General features: G+C 40.8%; 2 protein-coding genes across 3 annotated transcripts; one reads left to right on the top strand and one right to left on the bottom strand.

Annotated features, from left to right (window-relative positions):
- The first annotated feature begins 372 nt into the window (after window positions 1-372).
- Window positions 373-9,742, top strand: ctr9 (CTR9 homolog, Paf1/RNA polymerase II complex component). Its single transcript, XM_022765405.1, has 23 exons — window positions 373-519; window positions 2,677-2,775; window positions 2,923-3,162; window positions 3,266-3,383; window positions 3,465-3,554; window positions 4,195-4,451; window positions 4,554-4,661; window positions 4,754-4,990; window positions 5,114-5,332; window positions 5,565-5,748; window positions 5,841-5,929; window positions 6,075-6,260; window positions 6,628-6,715; window positions 6,794-6,942; window positions 7,024-7,140; window positions 7,229-7,374; window positions 7,496-7,567; window positions 7,827-7,962; window positions 8,101-8,253; window positions 8,352-8,500; window positions 8,592-8,691; window positions 8,796-8,908; window positions 9,012-9,742. The coding sequence occupies exons 1-23, from the start codon at window positions 475-477 to the stop codon at window positions 9,406-9,408; spliced, it is 3,492 nt and encodes a 1,163-aa protein (XP_022621126.1). The 5' UTR covers window positions 373-474; the 3' UTR covers window positions 9,409-9,742.
- A 1,671-nt stretch (window positions 9,743-11,413) lies between these two features.
- eif4g2 (eukaryotic translation initiation factor 4 gamma 2) lies at window positions 11,414-17,971 on the bottom strand. Of its 2 annotated transcripts, XM_022765403.1 has the most exons (20): window positions 17,869-17,971; window positions 17,667-17,723; window positions 16,245-16,370; window positions 15,958-16,060; window positions 15,726-15,857; window positions 15,548-15,614; window positions 15,285-15,436; window positions 14,982-15,092; window positions 14,711-14,893; window positions 14,400-14,541; window positions 14,140-14,303; window positions 13,896-13,997; window positions 13,563-13,673; window positions 13,378-13,482; window positions 13,071-13,286; window positions 12,716-12,974; window positions 12,358-12,562; window positions 12,018-12,226; window positions 11,764-11,885; window positions 11,414-11,581 (listed from the first exon to the last, which is right to left on the bottom strand). In XM_022765403.1, exons 7-20 carry the CDS (start codon window positions 15,366-15,368, stop codon window positions 11,516-11,518), a joined length of 2,079 nt encoding a protein of 692 aa, XP_022621124.1. In that variant the 5' UTR covers window positions 15,369-15,436; window positions 15,548-15,614; window positions 15,726-15,857; window positions 15,958-16,060; window positions 16,245-16,370; window positions 17,667-17,723; window positions 17,869-17,971; the 3' UTR covers window positions 11,414-11,515. The 2 variants fall into 2 exon arrangements, with proteins under 2 accessions (XP_022621124.1, XP_022621125.1); XM_022765404.1 differs by lacking the exon at window positions 17,667-17,723 and having other exon boundaries at window positions 13,896-14,003.
- Between the last annotated feature and the right edge of the window lie 1,168 nt (window positions 17,972-19,139).

Raw genomic sequence — 19,139 nt, 5'->3', positions numbered from 1 at the left:
TTATTGTCATAATTACTGTGCACCAGCAGTAAATAATGAACTAAATATATTTACTACTAGTACTGTACTTATTTATGCACAAATTTAGGTCGGCTTGGTAGGCCGACTTGTAGCCTGCTTTACTAGAGTTGAGTATTTTTTCCACCACATTTCAGAGGGAAAATACTGTACTTTTTACTCCATTACATTTAAAACAGCATTTTTTACGGTGTGATACTACTACTGATACTTACGTAAAAGTACTAATATTGCTATGTACAACAAGGTTTCCATTGGAGAGCGTCGTGTGTTCAACTCCCGGAGGAACCTTACTTTAGGATGATTAATAATCTGGCCGGACACATTTTCTGTTGCACCGTCCGTATGTTTGTTTCTTATCGGAAGCATGAAGTAGCGACCAACAGACAACGGGCTGGAGATTTTATTTTATTTTTTTAATTAATCTAACTTCAAGTGGATTTGTCCTCAGTCAAGATGTCTCGGGGCTCCATTGAGATCCCTCTGCGGGACACCGATGAGGTAAAACTCTTGTAAACTTGAGTTATTGTTTGAAGTGAACCTCGCCGTGCTAACGCCACTTGCCATTAATGCTAACTTTAGCTAGTATTAGCTAATGCTCTGTATATCTCAGCTTCGTGTTTGATGTTGATATCTGAAACGTAAATACCGGTAATGACCGGAGCTGCAAGTACAGACGCGTGAACATTAGAAAACATAACAGAAATATGACATCAGGCTCTGATTAAAGTCATTGAGTTGTTTTCTGTCACTGCCGTATTCAGTGATGCCGTACCTATGAAATCAGGTTTAACAGGAACAGCAGCATCGTTACATATTTATCTTAATTTAAAAAGTCAAAAGTGTTGAGACATCTGGGTTAGGGTTAGTTCATAATAGCAGTGATATACAATTCTCTCGCACAATATTTGAATTCCGTGCAAATGGTTCATGCAAAAAAGTAATGCCATGAATCAATTGTATATATTCAGTTAGCGTCATATAAAGTCCAGTAAACAGAATAAAAAACACAAAATCAAATCAGTATGTGGCGTGATCATCCTTTAAAACTACATTCTTTCACAGTTTTTAAAGGTACTTAGCAGGTGGGTTGTTGCCACAGTTAGAGAGAGTAGATTCAGGCTGTCTCAGTGTCTTATGTCTCATGTAATCTTACTGATTGACTCCATGATGTTGAGATCAGGGCTCTCTGGGTGCCAGACCATCTGTTCCAGGACTCCTTGTTCTTTTTGTCTTTGAAGATAGTTTTCTATGGCCCAATCCCAATGCCCCCCTAAACCCCTAAGCCCTGAACCCTCACAGACTTAATTGGCATCACCTGGTGAGTGATTGAGTTACCTTATATTGCGTTACCATGATGATGTCAAAACTTTTGCATTCATTTGTGGGTTTGGGTCTTTTGATTGTACATTTTTACCCCCCTCCCCCCCTCCCCTGATCTGATCCAATTTGGATATTTGGAATTCATCATCATATCATCATAGGACAAATAACTCCACACCTCTGGCTCAGAATCACATTGAGCTCTGGGTTTATACTGTCATATACTGCCTTTTTTTGTAATGCTAACATTATGGTTTGTCCCTTTCATACTTGTTTGTTACCTGTTCTTCTTCTATCCTGTTTTTCTTCATTTTTATGGCCGTTGTTTGCTGTTTTTTACGCTTCCGGGCGCCCCCTGATAACCATGGCAACCCTGTGTTTAATGTCACAATGCTATCAACTTTGGGTAATTCACTCAGCAAAAGTACAGAAATGCGGACTTACGAAAAGTGTGCTTAAAGGGGTCAAAATGTCTGCTAGAGAGCCCTCATGCCCTCGATGGTTTGACAGTGGGACAGCCATAAGCCCTCACAAACTTACCGGGAACATGCCTCCAAGTCTGAGGGGGGACATTGGGATTGGGCCTATGACTCTGGCTGTGCGTCTGGGGTCATTGTCGTGCTGCAGAATGAATATGGGACAGATTAGAGCATCGCTGGTAGTTTTGCATAATGGATAAGAATCTACACATCCACAGTGCCTAACACTTTTGTAAGCTGCTGTATAATATTGTATCTGTAGTTTGTGGTGCTGATGAGTTGTATTGCTTTATACAGAGAGAGTATCTACATTGATATAACTGATGTGGACAGAACATTAGAATAACTTCAGTATAAAACAATATAATTCAGTAGCACTGCAGCCCCCAAAATAACCATGCAGTTGGATCAACATCTCTAGAACACTTGCAATGAACACAGAGCACTATAACTTTCACTAAGGTAGGATTTTTTGCAGTTGGACTGATGTATTATAAGCTAAGTGTGATATTGGGTTCTAAGTCAATGAAATAACTGTTAATGGCTAAACATCTAGATAGATGTGCTAGTTTTGGCTAATTAAGTGAAATAAATACTAAAACAAGACCCTTTATCATGTTGGTGCAAAAGTCATTGAAAATTCAATAATGCCATAAAACAGTCACGGATGTTGATTTGCAACACCAAACATAATGGCCTAATATACCCAGAGATGTTATAGTAAAAACTCAGATTTGATGTTGTCTCACACTCTTCATCGCTGTTCCATCGAACCCTCATTCAGAACACTCTTAAACGATACAGGAGTTTTGTCAGACGCTGATGCTTACTAACATAAGTAAACTGCACCTTGCAGGTTATCGAGCTTGACTTCGATCAGCTGCCAGAAGGAGACGAGGTCATCAGTATCCTGAAGCAGGAGCACACACAGCTCCACATTTGGATTGCTTTGGCGGTGAGTCAGTGGCGCTACCACAGACGGTTGTTACTTTCATTGTCGTAATGCATAATGTTAATGGCCCGAAGAAACTGAACACAAGCCAGAGATCAAACGTGATCCCTGTAAAGCAAAGTTAAATTCAGCCCCTTTGTCCTTTTTCAGCTGGAGTACTACAAGCAGGGCAAAACAGAGGATTTTGTCAAGCTTTTAGAGGCGGCTCGCATCGATGGAAACCTGGACTACAGAGACCATGAGAAAGACCAGATGACCTGTCTGGACACATTGGCAGCTTACTATGTCCAGCAAGCACGTAAAGAGAAAAACAAAGATGCCAAGAAAGAGCTCATCACGCAGGCCACGCTTCTCTATACTATGGCAGACAAGATCATCATGTATGATCAGGTAAGAAAAATGTCTGTCAGAGCCGCTGATAATGAGAGAGGACCACTCTGGCTCCAGTGTTTTTGCATTTCAACTAAATGTAACATGCTCGTATGTCAATCAGAACCATTTGTTGGGAAGAGCCTGTTTCTGCCTGCTGGAAGGAGACAAGATGGACCAGGCCGATGCTCAGTTCCACTTTGTCCTCAATCAGTCCACCAATAACATCCCTGCTTTGCTTGGCAAGTTGAATGTAAAAGAGACTGAGATTTATCCTGACCACTGTGATTGACTGAAATAATCACACCATTGTTATTCAACAGGTAAAGCTTGCATCTCCTTCAATAAAAAGGATTACAGAGGAGCACTGGCGTACTACAAAAAGGCCCTGCGTACAAACCCCGGCTGCCCAGGTAAACAAGCAACTTGTTTTATCTTGAAAACACATCCCTGTATCCCTGATTACTACTAGCACTACTATGATGACATTAATACTGCTGTTTTTACTACTAGAGTCTGGCCAGTACAAGACTTTGGAGGCCAGTATTAATATTTGAAAGTAAAAGAATCTGGTAACAACCACTTTTGACAAAGATTACAAAGGTGGTTATAAAGAGTTGTGGCATATGTGTATATACACTAAAGCATGATAATTTACAGTTGAAGAATAATGTCCATTTAAAAAAACTGTAGTAAAAAGTAAATTTTGAACACTAAATTTTGCTTTAAATTACAGTTGATTATTATGATAAACTAAAGACACAATCACTTAACTTGAACAGGGTATCTGGGTCTTAAAAAGTCTTAATCATAATAGGTAATACCGGGGTCTAGGCATGGACAGATTATGAAACAAGATCCAAGATCCAAAAAACAAGATTTTTTTATACTTGTACTGTGATTCCCTTTTGTAGATCTGCTAACATTGATGCTGACACCCAAACATGGGTGATCCATCTCCTGCTGCAGTTAATAATGTATTTCTCATACGTAGACACGTGTAACAGTTAATATCTCCACCATTCTTTATCTTGTTGTGGTGTCTCTGAGCAGCGGAGGTCAGGCTGGGGATGGGTCACTGTTTTGTCAAGCTCAACAAACTGGAGAAGGCTCGTTTGGCTTTCGGTCGAGCCCTGGAGCTTAATTCGAAGTGCGTGGGAGCTCTTGTTGGTTTGGCCGTTTTAGAGCTCAACAACAAGGAGGCAGACTCGATCAAGAACGGAGTGCAGCTCCTATCGCGGGCCTACACCATCGACCCCAGCAACCCCATGGTGCTCAACCACCTCGCCAACCATTTCTTCTTCAAAAAGGTAATCACTAGTCTGTTGTCCTTTGAAATCCTGACACAAATCTAAACCTGTGTGTCACTCAACTATTACTCATGCGTATTTGTTTTTCTGTTTCCCCATCAGGACTACAGCAAAGTGCAGCATCTGGCCCTCCATGCTTTCCATAACACAGAAGTCGAAGCCATGCAGGCTGAGAGCTGCTACCAGTTAGCTCGCTCTTTTCACGTGCAGGTAAGATCCAAAACCAATCCCGTGCCGGCGAACTGGTTGTTTACTGTACTACCAATTTTCGTCTCTGATATCTCTGCTCTTTCTTTCTTCAGGAGGACTATGACCAAGCGTTTCAGTATTACTACCAAGCCACTCAGTTTGCCTCGTCCACCTTTGTGTTGCCCTTCTTTGGCTTGGGGCAGATGTACGTGTATCGGAGAGACAAGGAGAACGCAGCACAGTGCTTTGAGAAGGTTTTAAAGGCCTACCCCAACAACTATGAAACTATGAAAATCCTTGGGTCTCTCTATGCAACATCTGACGATCAGGAAAAGAGAGACATCGCTAAAGTGGGTATCCTGTCAGTTATCACCTGGCTCAGAAAACTGCCAGACTTGACCTGAGGAATATGTTAAATGATCATTTCATGGATATTTTTAACTTGGATATACGCCACTGATTTTGTCCTCTAGGGTCACCTGAAGAAGGTAACGGAGCAGTACCCAGATGATGTGGAGGCATGGATCGAGCTGGCTCAGATCCTGGAGCAGACCGACATACAGGGAGCGCTGTCTGCTTACGGTACAGCCACCCGCATCCTGCAGGAGAAGGTGCAGGCCGACGTTCCCCCGGAGATCCTCAACAACCTGGGGGCTCTTCACTTCAGACTGGGCAACCTGGGAGAGGCCAAGGTAGCTGACAACATACAACAGAGAGCGACTATTAGCTGATGTCCTAAAATAGCCACATTTACCAGGGAATTCATTGACTAATATCAAAGTGAGAATGAGGGATGTTAAACGATACAGTAAAATGCTTTTCTACATAGTGATATTTAAGGATCCTGAAGTATGCAGAACCCTGTATATTTAGCATGTACAATAGTGCTATTTCAAGGTTGGGGTCATGTCTTTACTCCTACAGAAATATTTTCTGGCATCTCTGGACCGGGCCAAAGCTGAGGGAGAGCATGACGAGCATTACTACAACGCCATTTCTGTCACCACCTCCTACAATCTGGCTCGTTTGTATGAGGCCATGTGTGAATTCCACGAAGCTGAGAAACTCTACAAAAACATCCTCAGAGAGCATCCAAACTATGTGGACTGTAAGCATGACACATGAGAGAATAAAAAGTGTGAGACCATGAAGACTAAAGGATTGTACTCTGAAAGATCATTTAAATGTTTTGGCTTACAGGTTATCTGCGTCTTGGAGCGATGGCTCGTGACAAAGGAAACTTCTATGAAGCCTCTGACTGGTTCAAAGAAGCTCTGCAGATTAATCAGGTTATCTATCTATCTATCTATCTATCTATCTATCTATCTATCTATCTATCTATCTATCTATCTATCTATGTTACAATACTCACACAACAGCAGATGACAGAGTCTGACGCAAAGCTCTTTCTTACGTTTGCTCTGTTTGGCGCAGGACCACCCGGACGCCTGGTCTCTGATAGGAAACCTTCACTTGGCCAAACAGGAATGGGGACCGGGCCAAAAGAAGTTTGAGCGTATCCTGAAGCAGCCGTCCACACAGAACGACACCTACTCCATGCTGGCTCTGGGTAACGTGTGGCTGCAGACGCTGCACCAGCCCACCAGAGACCGGGAAAAGGTGCAGAGGGCTGTTTTCTAACATAAGTTGAAAGAGTGACAAATGACAGACAGTGCAGTTGAAATCGTATAAGAGTACAGCATTTCAGTGAATGCTGAAGACTTTAACATTGTGTCTTCATGCGATGCAAAAGTGATTGTGACTAGTGGGGCTGTGTCTTAACTTTCCCCATCTTGTAAGAACTTTACATCCTGTTATCAGTGTAACTAATAGATGAGTTGCTTCCCTCATTATAAACATAAACATTGGTGTGTCATGTAGCACCACTGCTTTGTTTCGGGTGAGGCGGGGTGTCTCTATGATGAAACACTATGTGAAAGGAAACTGTAGATCCCCAAATGGAGCAACGGTGTTTTTGTCTCGACAGGAAAAAAGACACCAGGATCGAGCCCTGGCGATATACAAGCAAGTCCTGCGAAATGATGCCAAGAACCTCTATGCCGCCAATGGCATCGGTCTGTATAGCTTCATTCTGTTTTGTTTATTCTGCCGTATGTGGATGATGCATTAAGCATAAAAACCGTTTCGTCCAGGTGCCGTCCTTGCCCACAAGGGCTACTTCAGAGAGGCTCGGGATGTGTTTGCGCAGGTGAGGGAGGCCACAGCGGACATCAGTGACGTCTGGCTAAATCTGGCTCACATCTATGTCGAGCAGAAGCAGTACATCAGCGCTGTGCAGATGGTAAGAGCCTCATTTGCGATAACTTTTTGAAAGTTATTGTCTTTGGTCTGTACAGTTAAGTTTTTTGGATCTGCTCCACAGTATGAGAACTGCCTGAAGAAATTTTACAAATATCAGAACACTGAGGTGCTGCTGTACCTCGCGAGGGCGCTCTTCAAATGTGGGAAACTCCAAGAGTGCAAGCAGATGCTACTGAAGGTAACATGAGGAAAAAATGAAAGGCTCTTATTTTATTCTACAAAATGAGGAGAGTATAACTTTGTCTTTCTGATGTGTTTCCAACAAGGCCCGTCACGTGGCGCCCAGCGACACGGTGCTGATGTTCAATGTGGCGCTGGTGCTTCAGAGACTGGCCACTCTTGTGCTGAAAGATGAGAAGAGCAACTTGAAGGCTGTGCTCAGCGCTGTCAAAGAGCTTGAGCTGGCTCACAGGTAGTGGCATTAGACTTGATTCATGACTTCTCCTACCATCCTGATCCTCCTGGCTGTCCTCTGCCCAGTCCTGAAATGTTATCTCCCTCTCACCTTCCTCTGCTTCCTCCTCTTCACACAGGTATTTCAGCTACCTCAGCAAGGCAGGAGACAAGATGAGGTTTGACCTCGCTCTGGCTGCTTCTGAGGCCAGGTCAGTCTGAATTTATCCTCATGGTACATGCTGAAGGCTTTTAGGTGCTTTCAAGGAACAGTGACAAGAATTTATAGCAGTAGCTCTAAAAGTAGTTGGTTTTTTAAAGCTAATATCAGAGGATACTGATAGTTTGCCAATATATAATAATTGACCCATTTCTACATTTAATTATAATGTTTTACATGGGACTGGAGTTTGGTTCATTTAGTGTGGGTTGTAATATCACTGTGGGTACGGGTGTGTTGTGGGATTGCAGGCAGTGCTCTGACCTGCTGAGTCAGGCTCAATACCACGTGGCAAGAGCCAGAAAGCAGGATGAGGAGGAGAAGGAGCTTCGGGCCAAACAGGAGCAGGAGAGGGACCTGCTGCGCCAGCAGTTGCTCAAAGAGCAGGTACTTATGCTGCTACCATACAAAAAATGTAAAACTTTTTTGGTAATAGCGCACAGTGACAAGGAGTCATGTTTTACATGTTTTATGGTAATAGGATTCTTATTAACCGTTTGGCTTGTCGCCCTCAAACCTCGTTAGGAGGAAAAACGGAACAGAGAGGCAGAGGAACAGAAGAAGCTCCTGGAGCAGAGAGCTTTGTACGTGGAGAAGACCAAGAACCTGCTCACCTTCGCAGAAGGGTCGAAAGAAATGGCCAAAGAAAAGAAGAAGGGAGGCGGTGGTGGAGGACGTGTGAGTGCCAGCACTGATAGCGAACTCATCAGCAAACTCTTAAATTGCACCAAAATTCACCGTTGGTAACATACTTGTTTTTTATTTTTATCTCCAAGCGTAAGAAAGGAGGTGACATGGATGAGTTTGTCAACGATGACTCTGACGAGGACCTGCCAATCAAGAAGAAGAAGAAGAGAAAGGGTGGAAGCGGCAGCGAGCAGGAGGAGGTCGAGGACGGAGAGAAGAAGAAGAAGAAGAGGAGGCGGTGAGTCTGATGCAGTGAATGCCAAATGTGGTTATTTTGACTGCAATGCAAACAATGTTAATACTAAGAGAAAATTGTCCTGTGTTTGCAGACCTGCTAAAGCAGGAGGAGAGGATGAGAGTGATGATGAGGAAGGAGGATCACGATCCAAGAAGCAGCGTAAACCCAAAGAACGCAAGAGGATCGAAAAGGTCCTTTTTTGGTCATTTCTTTGTTGTGCTCTTCTGTCCGGATTAAATCATTTAAAATATCTTCTCAGGCCTAACTCCTAGCTTTTTAACCTTCTCATTTTTAGCCACAGCCTGAGCGTTTGCCACCATCTCTCAAAGGGAAGATCAAGTCTAAGGCTATCATCTCCTCTTCTGAATCATCTTCAGATGAGGATGGACTGAAAATAGCTGAAGACAGGTAAAAGCACAGTCCTGAAAATCAGATTTTACACTCAAACCAGTGCTGGCAATTTAAGTAAATCAACAAAATTCAATTCATCGGTGCCCTCTCTCCCTCACAGACACCAAAGAGACAGTGGTTCAGGATCTGATGACGAGGGCGGCCACAGGAAGCGCATTGCATCTGACAGTGAGTCGGACGGAGGAAGGAACCGCTCCGGTAGCGAGGCGGGAAGCCCTCGGCGCTCCGCAGGCTCCGAGGATGACGACTCCGGCAGCGACCGCCCAGTGAAGAAGAGGAGGATCCAGCGGCAGTCTGACTCGGAGCAGTCAGACAACGAAAGCAAGAGGAGTCGGTCAGGATCAGATGACGAGTCTCGGCCTGGTTCGCCCGTCGCGGCGTCAGACCGGGGATCAGACAGAGGGTCTGAAGCGGGATCAGACAACGAGGGCTCCCCACGGCGATCTGACAACGGTACTGAACCTGAAGCTTCCAACAATGATGAAGACAGCGATTAAATCTTCAGATCTTGCTCACAGACTTATCTCCACATCTGCATTTTTATTTTCTATTAAAAGCAGGGATTTCTGTCCATATATCTTGGAATTAGCCTAGAAAAGTGTAGTTATTTTGGCACAGTGATGTATTTCTCACGTCTTACTGGAAATGTGTTTTCACAGCTGTTTTGTTAAAGATGTTTTGTTAAAGATAGATCAAGTTGTTTGGAGTGAACTAAAAGGTGTAAACATCTATTTTCTATCTCAGATGGTCAGACAAGACGCTGACTCAAAAATGGAACGATGCCTCAACAAAATGTCAAATAAAAAAAGAACAAAGATTTGTGCGAGATGTACATTGTCACCTTCTGCTCCTGTATCATTTCAAGACGGCAACATTCTCATTCATGTTTTTGAGATGTGCATTGTCACCTGCTCCTGTATCATTTTAAGACATAAAAATTAGTTGCTCAAACAGCAACTTTAACCATAGTGAGTCACTTAAGACATTTTGATTGTTCGTCTTTTGATTTAACTGGAAACACGCAATTCTAAGGTTAATATAACATTGATATCAGTTGGCTTTTACTAATGAAATTTTAAGTTGTTTGCGTCCCTCAATTCACAAAGACAGAATCGGTTAAACGAGAGGCTCTTCGGTAAAGAAAATCATTTTAGTGTACTTCCCAGCCACCCTAATTTAATTTAATACAATTTCGAGTGCTGCAGGGCACTTGTTGGCATCACCCTGGTTCCCTTGACAAAAAGCTGATGGGATTTTTTCTTTGGCTGGTTATTACTTCATTTTATCCGATTGCATTCAAAAGAATGGGATGATCACTTCATCCTTGAGGTCAAGTGAACATTTGTGCCAAATTTGTTGCCAGTCAAAGACAAGGCAGCCTGAAAAAAATGCCTCTGCCCATGCCTGTTGGGGCATTAAATAGGCATAAAAAAATAAAAATAAAAAAAAAGGTTTAGGAAACCAAAATGAACTGTTAAACTTTATTCAACCTTGATCTATACTTGCACACTCATCTTGTTGCACTTAAAATTACAGTGACACTCCAAAAGAAGGTTTAAGTGTACACATACAGTACATTCTCTGTTATTTTATGAAGATAAAAAGACCATTTAAAAACTTGACAAATATGGAAAACAGACTTAAAATTTCCACTCATGGTGGTGAACAACTAGCACTGGAAACTAAGCTTTGGCTGTCTCGATGTTGAAAGCGAGACATTCAAGTAAAGTCCGAGATACGTTAGAGGTATATCCATATTAATTGATAAATTAAAAAAAAAAAAAAAAGCCAAGGCCACACATTCCTAACAGCAAAAAAGTTTCATACATGAAGAAAAAAAAAAAAAAAAAAAAAAAAAAAAAGCTTCAATTAGATTAAATGTGGGTAACTGAAATCAAACAGTGCAAATAAAACAGGCCATTATTGTTACAGAATCATTAAATCCTGATTAAGATTTTGATTTGAGACAAAATGGTCTGCTTTCAAGCACAGGAAAACCATTATGAATCATTCGAGCCAACAACTCAGGAGGACTGATAAATCAAGGAAAGTGTATTTTACTATTGCAACGACTCAAGATGTTGAGCAAAGTGCATCTAAAAACTGATTAACAAATACAGATAAAACACTGAGAAAGTCTCTTTGAGCCTTTTCTCTATTGTAAACAGTTTAAGTCAATAGTTTCTGCAGCACTTGGTGACGCCTACCAGATGTAAAAGGTGATAAAATGGGTCAGGTTTTGGTGCTGGTACAGTTTCCTGCAAAATACCACCTAGTAATAAGGAAAACATAACCCAAGATGATTGAAATGTATAAAACATCTGCTATAGGACATCAAATGAGAGAGGAAATTAGGAAGAAAAGCATAAATACAAGATGGTGGTGATGCTGGCTTGATCTGGCAAAGCATTTCATAGTGAAATGAATTTTAACAGTGGTTGGAAAATATTTATAAACAATAGGGGGGAGGGGTTAGGTTGAGACAGGTAAGGGCACAAAAAAAAAAAAAAAAAAAAAAAAAAAAAAAGTTACAAAAGTAAAAAGAAATAAACAAAAACACAATCATTCATTGCATCCTGATAACACATGGCTTTGGCCTGTTCCTCAGTAATCTTCCTCCTCCGACTCCTCCTCTTCTGCAGTCTCCAGCCAGGTCAGCCACTGGTTCACCTGCAATGTAAACACAATATCTCCATCAGCCCAAGTTATTTATAATGAATACATTTACATGCACACTGATATCCCTGTTCTGATGTTATCTGGGACATAATGTTTCAAACTGCGAAACCTGGTTTTTAAATTTTGTGTGAGCAATTTCAAGAACTTTACAAAAATATTTATTAGCAATTTACCTGAAATAGCGCTTTTCCCTTCCCTGGATACTCTTGGGTGATATCCTCTTTCCATGAAAGGAAGGCTTCTTCTTCAATTATTTCCATGTCATAAAAGTTTACAAAGTAGCGCAGTAACATGCCTGAAAAAAGGAGAGTAACCATTACACACATTACACACTAAAGCTTCCATACCAAAGTTAGCCAACTTCCCTGCAAAAAAAAAAAAAAAACTTGAGCCATAAGCTACTATGTTAAAGAACAGGTATGCGTACCTTTGGGGAAACCCTTGGCATTGCAGTGGACCTGCAGGGCATACAATGCACCGACTTGCAGGTCCATGTGATCGTGTAAGAACTTTTGCATCACTGGCTTGAAAGAAAGCAACAGCTGCTTTTCCTCATCCAGCTGTTCCTTACTGGGCGCTGCAAGCTGCTCTTCATCGTCATCAGGGTTGATTTCATAAGCAATGTACTGCAAGAAGCTGGCAGACAAGAGAATAATCAATATACTGTAAAATACTTGGTGTTAAATTTACCAACAACACACTGGCTCATAATGTAAATATATTTGAGAGACTGATTGCAGTATTAGAAACATTGTCCACTGCTGTACCTGGTCATGAGGATGTTGACAAAACCTTTGTCAGTGTGGAGTTTAGGAGAGATGTTGTCCTTGATCCACTTGTAGATTGACTGTGGAGAGGGATCTACTTTAATCTGCTTCAGAAGCTCCTTCTCCAGTTTCATCAATGGAAACAAAAAGCTGAGACCTTTGCCCTCCAGAATCTCCAGCATCCTATCCTTGTTCTGGTCTATTTCTACAGGGGTAATAAATAAATGAAATGAGATTCTCATTCATTTTCCTTGAACTGTATCATCAAAAAAAACAAGTTTCTCATACAAAATGAGCTGACAGCCTAATTAATGACATATTAATTATAAACATGGGGTCAGAATGGGTTTGGACATACCAGGCAGCATCTTCTGCATGTTGACTTTGCTCTGTTGGAACAGGTCACTCAGCCACTCACGGTCCTTGAGTTTGACCATCTGCTGCAGGCAGAGCAGGAAAAGTGGGAAATGTGCACCGTTCTCCAACTGATGGGCCAAATCTGCAATGCTGACCAGGTCAGCAATGATTGCATGTGCTGCAAACTGTGCCAGGTAAGACTTCACCAGTGGGACTTCTTCCTCAATCTTGGGACACTGGTCCAGAACACTCAGAAAGGCCTGTTAAAAAACAAAATATAGTACTGAGTAATGTCCAGACAATGAAACATGTACTGAATATCGGTTTACCCGAGTACTGTACATTATGACACTGACCTGCATTAGGTTTTCACCTGTGACGAGCCCCTCGGTGCAGAGTGCATGGATCAGGGTACTGGCTTGTTCTTTATCCTCATCTGAACGGTCAAGGGAATGAACCATGATCTTGTTCAGCATCTCAGACAAAAAGTACTTGGGAGCCTTCATCTCCCTCACAGCATTCACTGCCTCGTCAATGTTCTTGTTGTTCAGGTAGTCTGTCACCAGTGTCTCCTTGCATGAAAAGAACCAGTCAGATTTAATGTGCTATACAGAAAGTATATTGTGCAGAAAAGAAGTACAGAGTGAATTATGAGGAACTTACTGTCATTTTGTGCAACTCTTCTTTTGTAGGAGGAGCTTTTTTATTGGACTTTGCAGGTTTTTCCTGAATCGGAGGAGGATTGGTCTTCAAGCCAAGCTGCGGAGGCTGTACAAAAAAGGCCACATGAGTATGTTTCCTATTACCATATCAGTTCAATGTCTTTGTTTTAAATGTAAGAATGTTACCTGTCCTAGTGGGGAACCTTGGGCACTTGGAGGAATCATAGTCATCTGTGGCTGCAGCTTTGGCACTTGTTTTTTATTCAAAATGAAGGACTGTGCTGGCCTCAGACTGATCTACAAGAGAGAAGACAACAGGTTTAGAAAAATGCCACATGGTTAGAATATTACTTCACATTTCTTAAACTGAAAGGTATATAACATCATCCCGCTGAAACAACAGGATACGTTTGAATGCTGCCCGGATTATTTGCGACATAAACTCAAGATGCCAAACTAAAAGATAAAAAAAAAAAAAATAAAAAAAAAATCTTTGCCTATCAATGAAAGCAGCTGTACCTCATCAGCATTGAGTTTCCCTTTCTTGCCGAATCGTGAAGGCATATCCTTAGACTGCATCTGCCCTGAGTGATTCTGCTTATGGTTGAAAACCGGTGAATTCTGCCCCTTTCAAAGAGATTTAACAGCATGAGCGTTAGTAATGATGACTGCAATCGTTCACCATGCCAAAAAAGTATTTAAAAAAGATGAATAAATAAATAATAAAAAAAACCCCAAAAAACAATTACAATATGGTAAGTACCTGGTTTGGTTTTATGAAAAGCTTGTTTCCTGCTTCAAACTGAGGCTGGTGTGAACCGTTGCCATTTCCAATATGGCCATTGAAGAGTGGGTTTGTGCGATGACGTCCCATGGTAGGGGAATAGTGGTCCTGAATGACTCCTGGACCTGTACCAATGCCGCTTCCTACCCAAAATAAGACAACAAACATTAAAAACACTGACAGAAAGGACCAACCCTTATTAATGTGTCGCTCAAGTGTGAAAAAAAACTGCGACATACCAGGCATTTGTCCAAACATATCAGCCAGCCCACCAAGAGTTTCCCTGTCAAACTTGATCCTTGTTGGCAGGAAGGAGGAGTTTTCCATGAAGAACTCATTTCTCATTCCATCAGTTGAATGTGGAATAAAAACACCTAGATCCTGCAAAGACAAATCAGAATCTAAGGCTACAGGCAGACTTTAGACTACTAAACCAGTACACTGATATTAATGACTAGTCCAGTAAGTATTTGATCCCATACATCATTCTTACAGCTCTTAATGAATGCCCATCCTAAAGTTAATCCTACAGTGGACCAGATAGACTAACCTTTACTGCATCCTGACGAACTTGGTTGATTGTCTTTGGTCCGTTGTCAACATAAGCCTTACGAGGCACCCAGTTGTTTTCTCGTAGCTCCACCATGTTCTGCAGCAGGAAACGAATCCTCGCTGGCAGTTCCTTGTTGTTCATTAAGGAGCGCATGCGGCCAAAGTACTGATCGATCAAAGACTGAGAAGAGAATTTATTTGTTATTAAAATGGAACACGGGGATTTTAAGACAGGACTGTTTTTTTTGCCATTTCCTCAATATACTCACCCTAGCCTTTTCATGATCAAGTTTAGGTCCCACTGTTTTCATTATCTGACAGAGGCATTCCAAATCTTCACCCATATCCTTAAGTTGGACTCTCTTCTTCTTCTCCAAAAGCTTGAAAAGAAATGAGAAATGTTTAATTAATCCACTTTCATTGCTTCCACAAGTGTTGAGGTGACTTTGGAAATTTAACCATCAGGAAGCTCTCACAGAAATTAAGAATACAAAAAAGGTTTACAATAACAGAGACATATGTAAATGTTACATTAGAGATAAATATCTAAATGTTAAATCAACAGAACTTACTGTTTTGATGCACTTATGAAGGATAGATTCGTGGATAAGGTTGAGTTTTCCAAGTTCGCCGATGAATTTGATGTTGCCCAGCATCTTGATCTTTGCAATAGCACGCTGCTCCTCCTCCTCAGAAGTGAGTGGGCCATCATGTTTGTCAAAGACTACAGGGAAAAAAAAAAGAAAAAAAAAGAAAATGAACAATTCATGCATGAATACATTCACGCAAATTTTGTATTTTTTAACTAAACATGTATCAAATATATTTCACTTACGTTCGACATTTTTAGCCCGGTTCTCGAACTCATCTTGAAGCTTGGAAATCAGAAGCCTTCTGAAGGTCTGTAAAACAGAATTTGTTCAAAATAAGACAAACAGAACATACCAGAAAGCAGTAAAGTGTAAATCTTATTGTTCCAAAAAAAAAAAAAAAAGGACAAAAAAAAAACTTACAGTATTCTGCTTTTGTGTTGCTTGACTTTCTGTTGTTGGATCTTCAAAGTTTGGTGCATCCTCAGCCAAGCGTAGACATAGTTGAGCGTATAACTGGCTGTACTTGGGCTCTTCGAGGGCTTTGTCAACAATCTTGAGACAAAAAAAAAAAAAAAAAAGATAAAAAAGATTATGTGCCCATTTTAATACGTTATAGGAGTGATAGACTAGCACGGTTTAAGAGAATACTCACCAACAAGATGGTTCCTTTTAAGACAAGTTTTGAATCTACACCCACATTGAGGAGCTCCAGGCATAGTTTGTCAAACTTCTCAGGAGTCAGCTTATTAAGTATGCTAATGAAGAAGAGGAAGGACAAGGGGTTAAGGAAAGCTTTTAAAAGACAATACAATAACATTCATATATCGACAGATTATCTCCAATGTCTTATTCAGGTCGTAGCTTACCATTTAAGTGATACTGTGTAAAAACTGTGCACAATCTGTGCCTGAGAATTTATGGATTTAAATGGAAACGTACCCTCTCACTTTCCTGAAGATTGCATCATTTTGCCCTTTCTCATTGGAGGAGTTGGCATCTCGTCTAGTGCTTCGAGAAGGTACCCATCTCTGAACGCTAGAACCTGGGGTTTTCCCCAGGAACTCGCTGCAATGAACACAAAACATAGCCACTGTTAAAATACAAAAAATATTTAAAATCAGGAAAACATGACATATCTCGGGTATCTACCCTGATCCATGGTGACTGAGTTACAAGTAGATTCCAATACTAGTATCAGAAATGCCTCCGATATTGCCTAAAATACTGTATCGGTTATCTGCGAGTATGCAAGCCTATGAACCGATCTGATGCCACATAATTCATTAATAAACTTAGTAGTTTCACATCCAAATAAAACAGCAGTTTTCCCATGAAATCAATTCTTCTTTGCTGCACTAATACAGTAGCCTACACAGGAAGTGGCACTGTTAAGCCACTGGAAACTACTGTTTTAGAGTGATTAAGAAGAATTGATTTCCAAAAAAATAGTGTAACATTAGCCACTGGAAAAATGTCAGCAATTTGGCAATATTTTACACTGGAAAGTCCCACCGGTAAAAGGCAACCGACCTGACCCGAATCAGGTGGGTTGTTATTTGTTTGACATATTGTGAAGAAATGGAGCTGTGTAAATTGTTCAGTGATTTATTTGTCACCAAGTAGTTGGCTATTTAAATATTTGCAATGGAGCATTGTAAAATTAAAGAAATTACTGACTGTGGGGTGCCAAATCATTTCAGCCAGCAATTGCATGTGGTTTCTACACAAAGATAGTTTACAAGCTGCAAGCTCTTTTTTTAAAGCATTTTTTTTTTGATTGATTAATCTTTTGGTTTAAGAGAGGACAACAAATAATGAACAAATGTCCATCACAACTTGCACTGCCCAAGGAGACGTCTTGAAATGTCACACAAAGACAGACATTCTCTTTAGTATGACATGTCACAAAGAGAAGCAGCAAATCCTGCTATTTATATTGTTTCGCTACTTTTGCCTAAAAATTGCTCAAACAATTAACTGATTTTCAATATGGTCGCCGGTTATTTTTCTGTTATTTAACTTATCAATTAACAGACTAATCATTTGAGCTCTACACGGAATCAACCTGAGCCACTGTCAAAATGGTGGAAGGTCATGCAATTTCAAAGTAAAAGCTGTAGAAGCTGTTAATTTTCCAGAGGAGAAACTTTATTCTCAAAACAGGAAACCACCATCCTATCAGGGTGTAGTCATAGGGCAAAGAAGCCAATTATTACACCCAGTTCCCCCAGCTGTGCTGATAAAACAATAATACATATGTGGGAATGCAATTTACGGTCAGTGGTGAGGCTTATGGATTTAAGATGAAACAAAGCTTAGTGACTATGTGATCTATGTGAAAGGAAAATTTGGAAAAATCACCTGTTGCCGACAGTCTTGGGATAGTGCTGAGGTGCACCCCCACCTCCTCCCCCTACACTGTGATACCAAAAAAAAAAAAAAAGAAAAAAAAGGAAAACTGTTTTAACTTAGCATAAGAAATGTGAGCCTAAGTCTTTATGTGAGCTTCTTGAGAGGATTTTCAGTAAAAGAAAATAAAGTCAAGTGTGATTATGTCTATTACCTGAAACGAGAAGGACCCCCTGGCGCAACGACACTCTCCACTTTGGCGGCTTGACAAAGAATATCTGAAAAGAATAAAGGTCTAGGAGTGGGGCAGGAAAGAGCGATCTGGAAGTAGAGACGGATATACAGAAAAAAAATTAGCTGGCAGCTAACGGCTGTAAAATGAAAGCAAACATTTGACAGGAAAGATAAACATGAAAACCAGTAAGGACAATAAGGCCAACAATTAGTTATCAAGTGCATTCGCTTATGAACATTTTTGTCACGACTTGCCAGTTGTATATTCCTAATAATAGCATTACTTAATCATTAAACACGACCTGGATCCAGATAAGCACCAGAAAATGGATGGCTGGATTAACCTATTTATTTAAGGCCCACAACATAACATCAGAGGCCTGTGACAGTACTGGAACATTTGCACAATCTTTGCTAAAGATCAAATACAGAAAAAGAAAGAAATATTTAAGACATCTGAAAATTAATTTTAAGCTCTTTTAGAAGCTTTATAATAGGCCTTTTTAGGAACCCGCAACCAAGGCCTTTTACGACTTGAAGGCCTGCAGAGAGCCGGATTCGAGGTTTATAAAGCACATTACAACAACGCGACAATGATACCTGAAACAGTAGATTCGATTATTATCAACTATTCATTTGATTTTAACTAACTTGTTGACCACATGAGCGCCAACACGTGTCCATACAAGAGAATATGAAACAGATAGTGTTAGCTTAGCACACGACGGTGGAGGTGATATGTCGACGTCTGTTTCCCAACCGTTTTGTGTCTCATTACCTCAACCCAACTATAAACCCCAACTACTCCTCCTAACCATAACCTAACGTTGACCCGTGTTATCCAAGTGTTAAGTATCTTACCTAAACCTAACCCCAATCATGGAGGGCAGCACTGGATACAGGAAACACTATCCGATGGGGACGAAAATTTCGAATTCGAACATGGTTTACATGTGCGCCTTGTTGGATTTATCCAAATCCATAGTCGGTGAATTTATAATCCGAGCTATTGTTGGTAATTTCGAATGAAATCTTATTTCTCAAGCACTTCTCAATTTACTCACGATTACGTTTTCCTACTATCGGTTTCCTAATATCCCCAAATGGTCAGGTCAAAATTTACCGAAAACGTCTAAAAACATTTATTTGGATCATAAAAGTATTCATTTTTCCTATAATCCAGAGAAATAGGTGTCAATTCAGTTATAAAAGGATTTATGTTCACCGAGGAGAACATCAGCTGATTTTATG

The sequence above is a fragment of the Seriola dumerili genome, unplaced genomic scaffold (assembly GCF_002260705.1).
Source record: "Seriola dumerili isolate Sdu_G_001 unplaced genomic scaffold, Sdu_1.0 BDQW01000674.1, whole genome shotgun sequence".
Lineage (NCBI taxonomy): Eukaryota > Metazoa > Chordata > Actinopteri > Carangiformes > Carangidae > Seriola > Seriola dumerili.
Note: the sequence above shows the minus strand (reverse complement) of the source record. Positions and strands in the feature narration are given on the sequence as shown.

Bases quoted from the DNA above. Each gene is read 5' to 3' on its own strand.
- ctr9 (XM_022765405.1), top strand. From the start codon at position 475: ATGTCTCGGGGCTCCATTGAGATCCCTCTGCGGGACACCGATGAG. The intron at 6,943-7,023 runs GTAAGAGCCTCA...TCTGCTCCACAG, and splicing joins ACATCAGCGCTGTGCAGATG to TATGAGAACTGCCTGAAGAA. The intron at 7,375-7,495 runs GTAGTGGCATTA...CTCTTCACACAG, and splicing joins GAGCTTGAGCTGGCTCACAG to GTATTTCAGCTACCTCAGCA.
- eif4g2 (XM_022765404.1), bottom strand. From the start codon at position 15,368: ATGCTGGGCAACATCAAATTCATCGGCGAACTTGGAAAACTCAACCTT. The intron at 15,093-15,284 runs GTAAGTTCTGTT...TTTCTTTTCAAG, and splicing joins TTCATAAGTGCATCAAAACA to CTTTTGGAGAAGAAGAAGAG. The intron at 12,227-12,357 runs GTACAGCAGTGG...CTTGTCTGCCAG, and splicing joins GTCAACATCCTCATGACCAG to CTTCTTGCAGTACATTGCTT.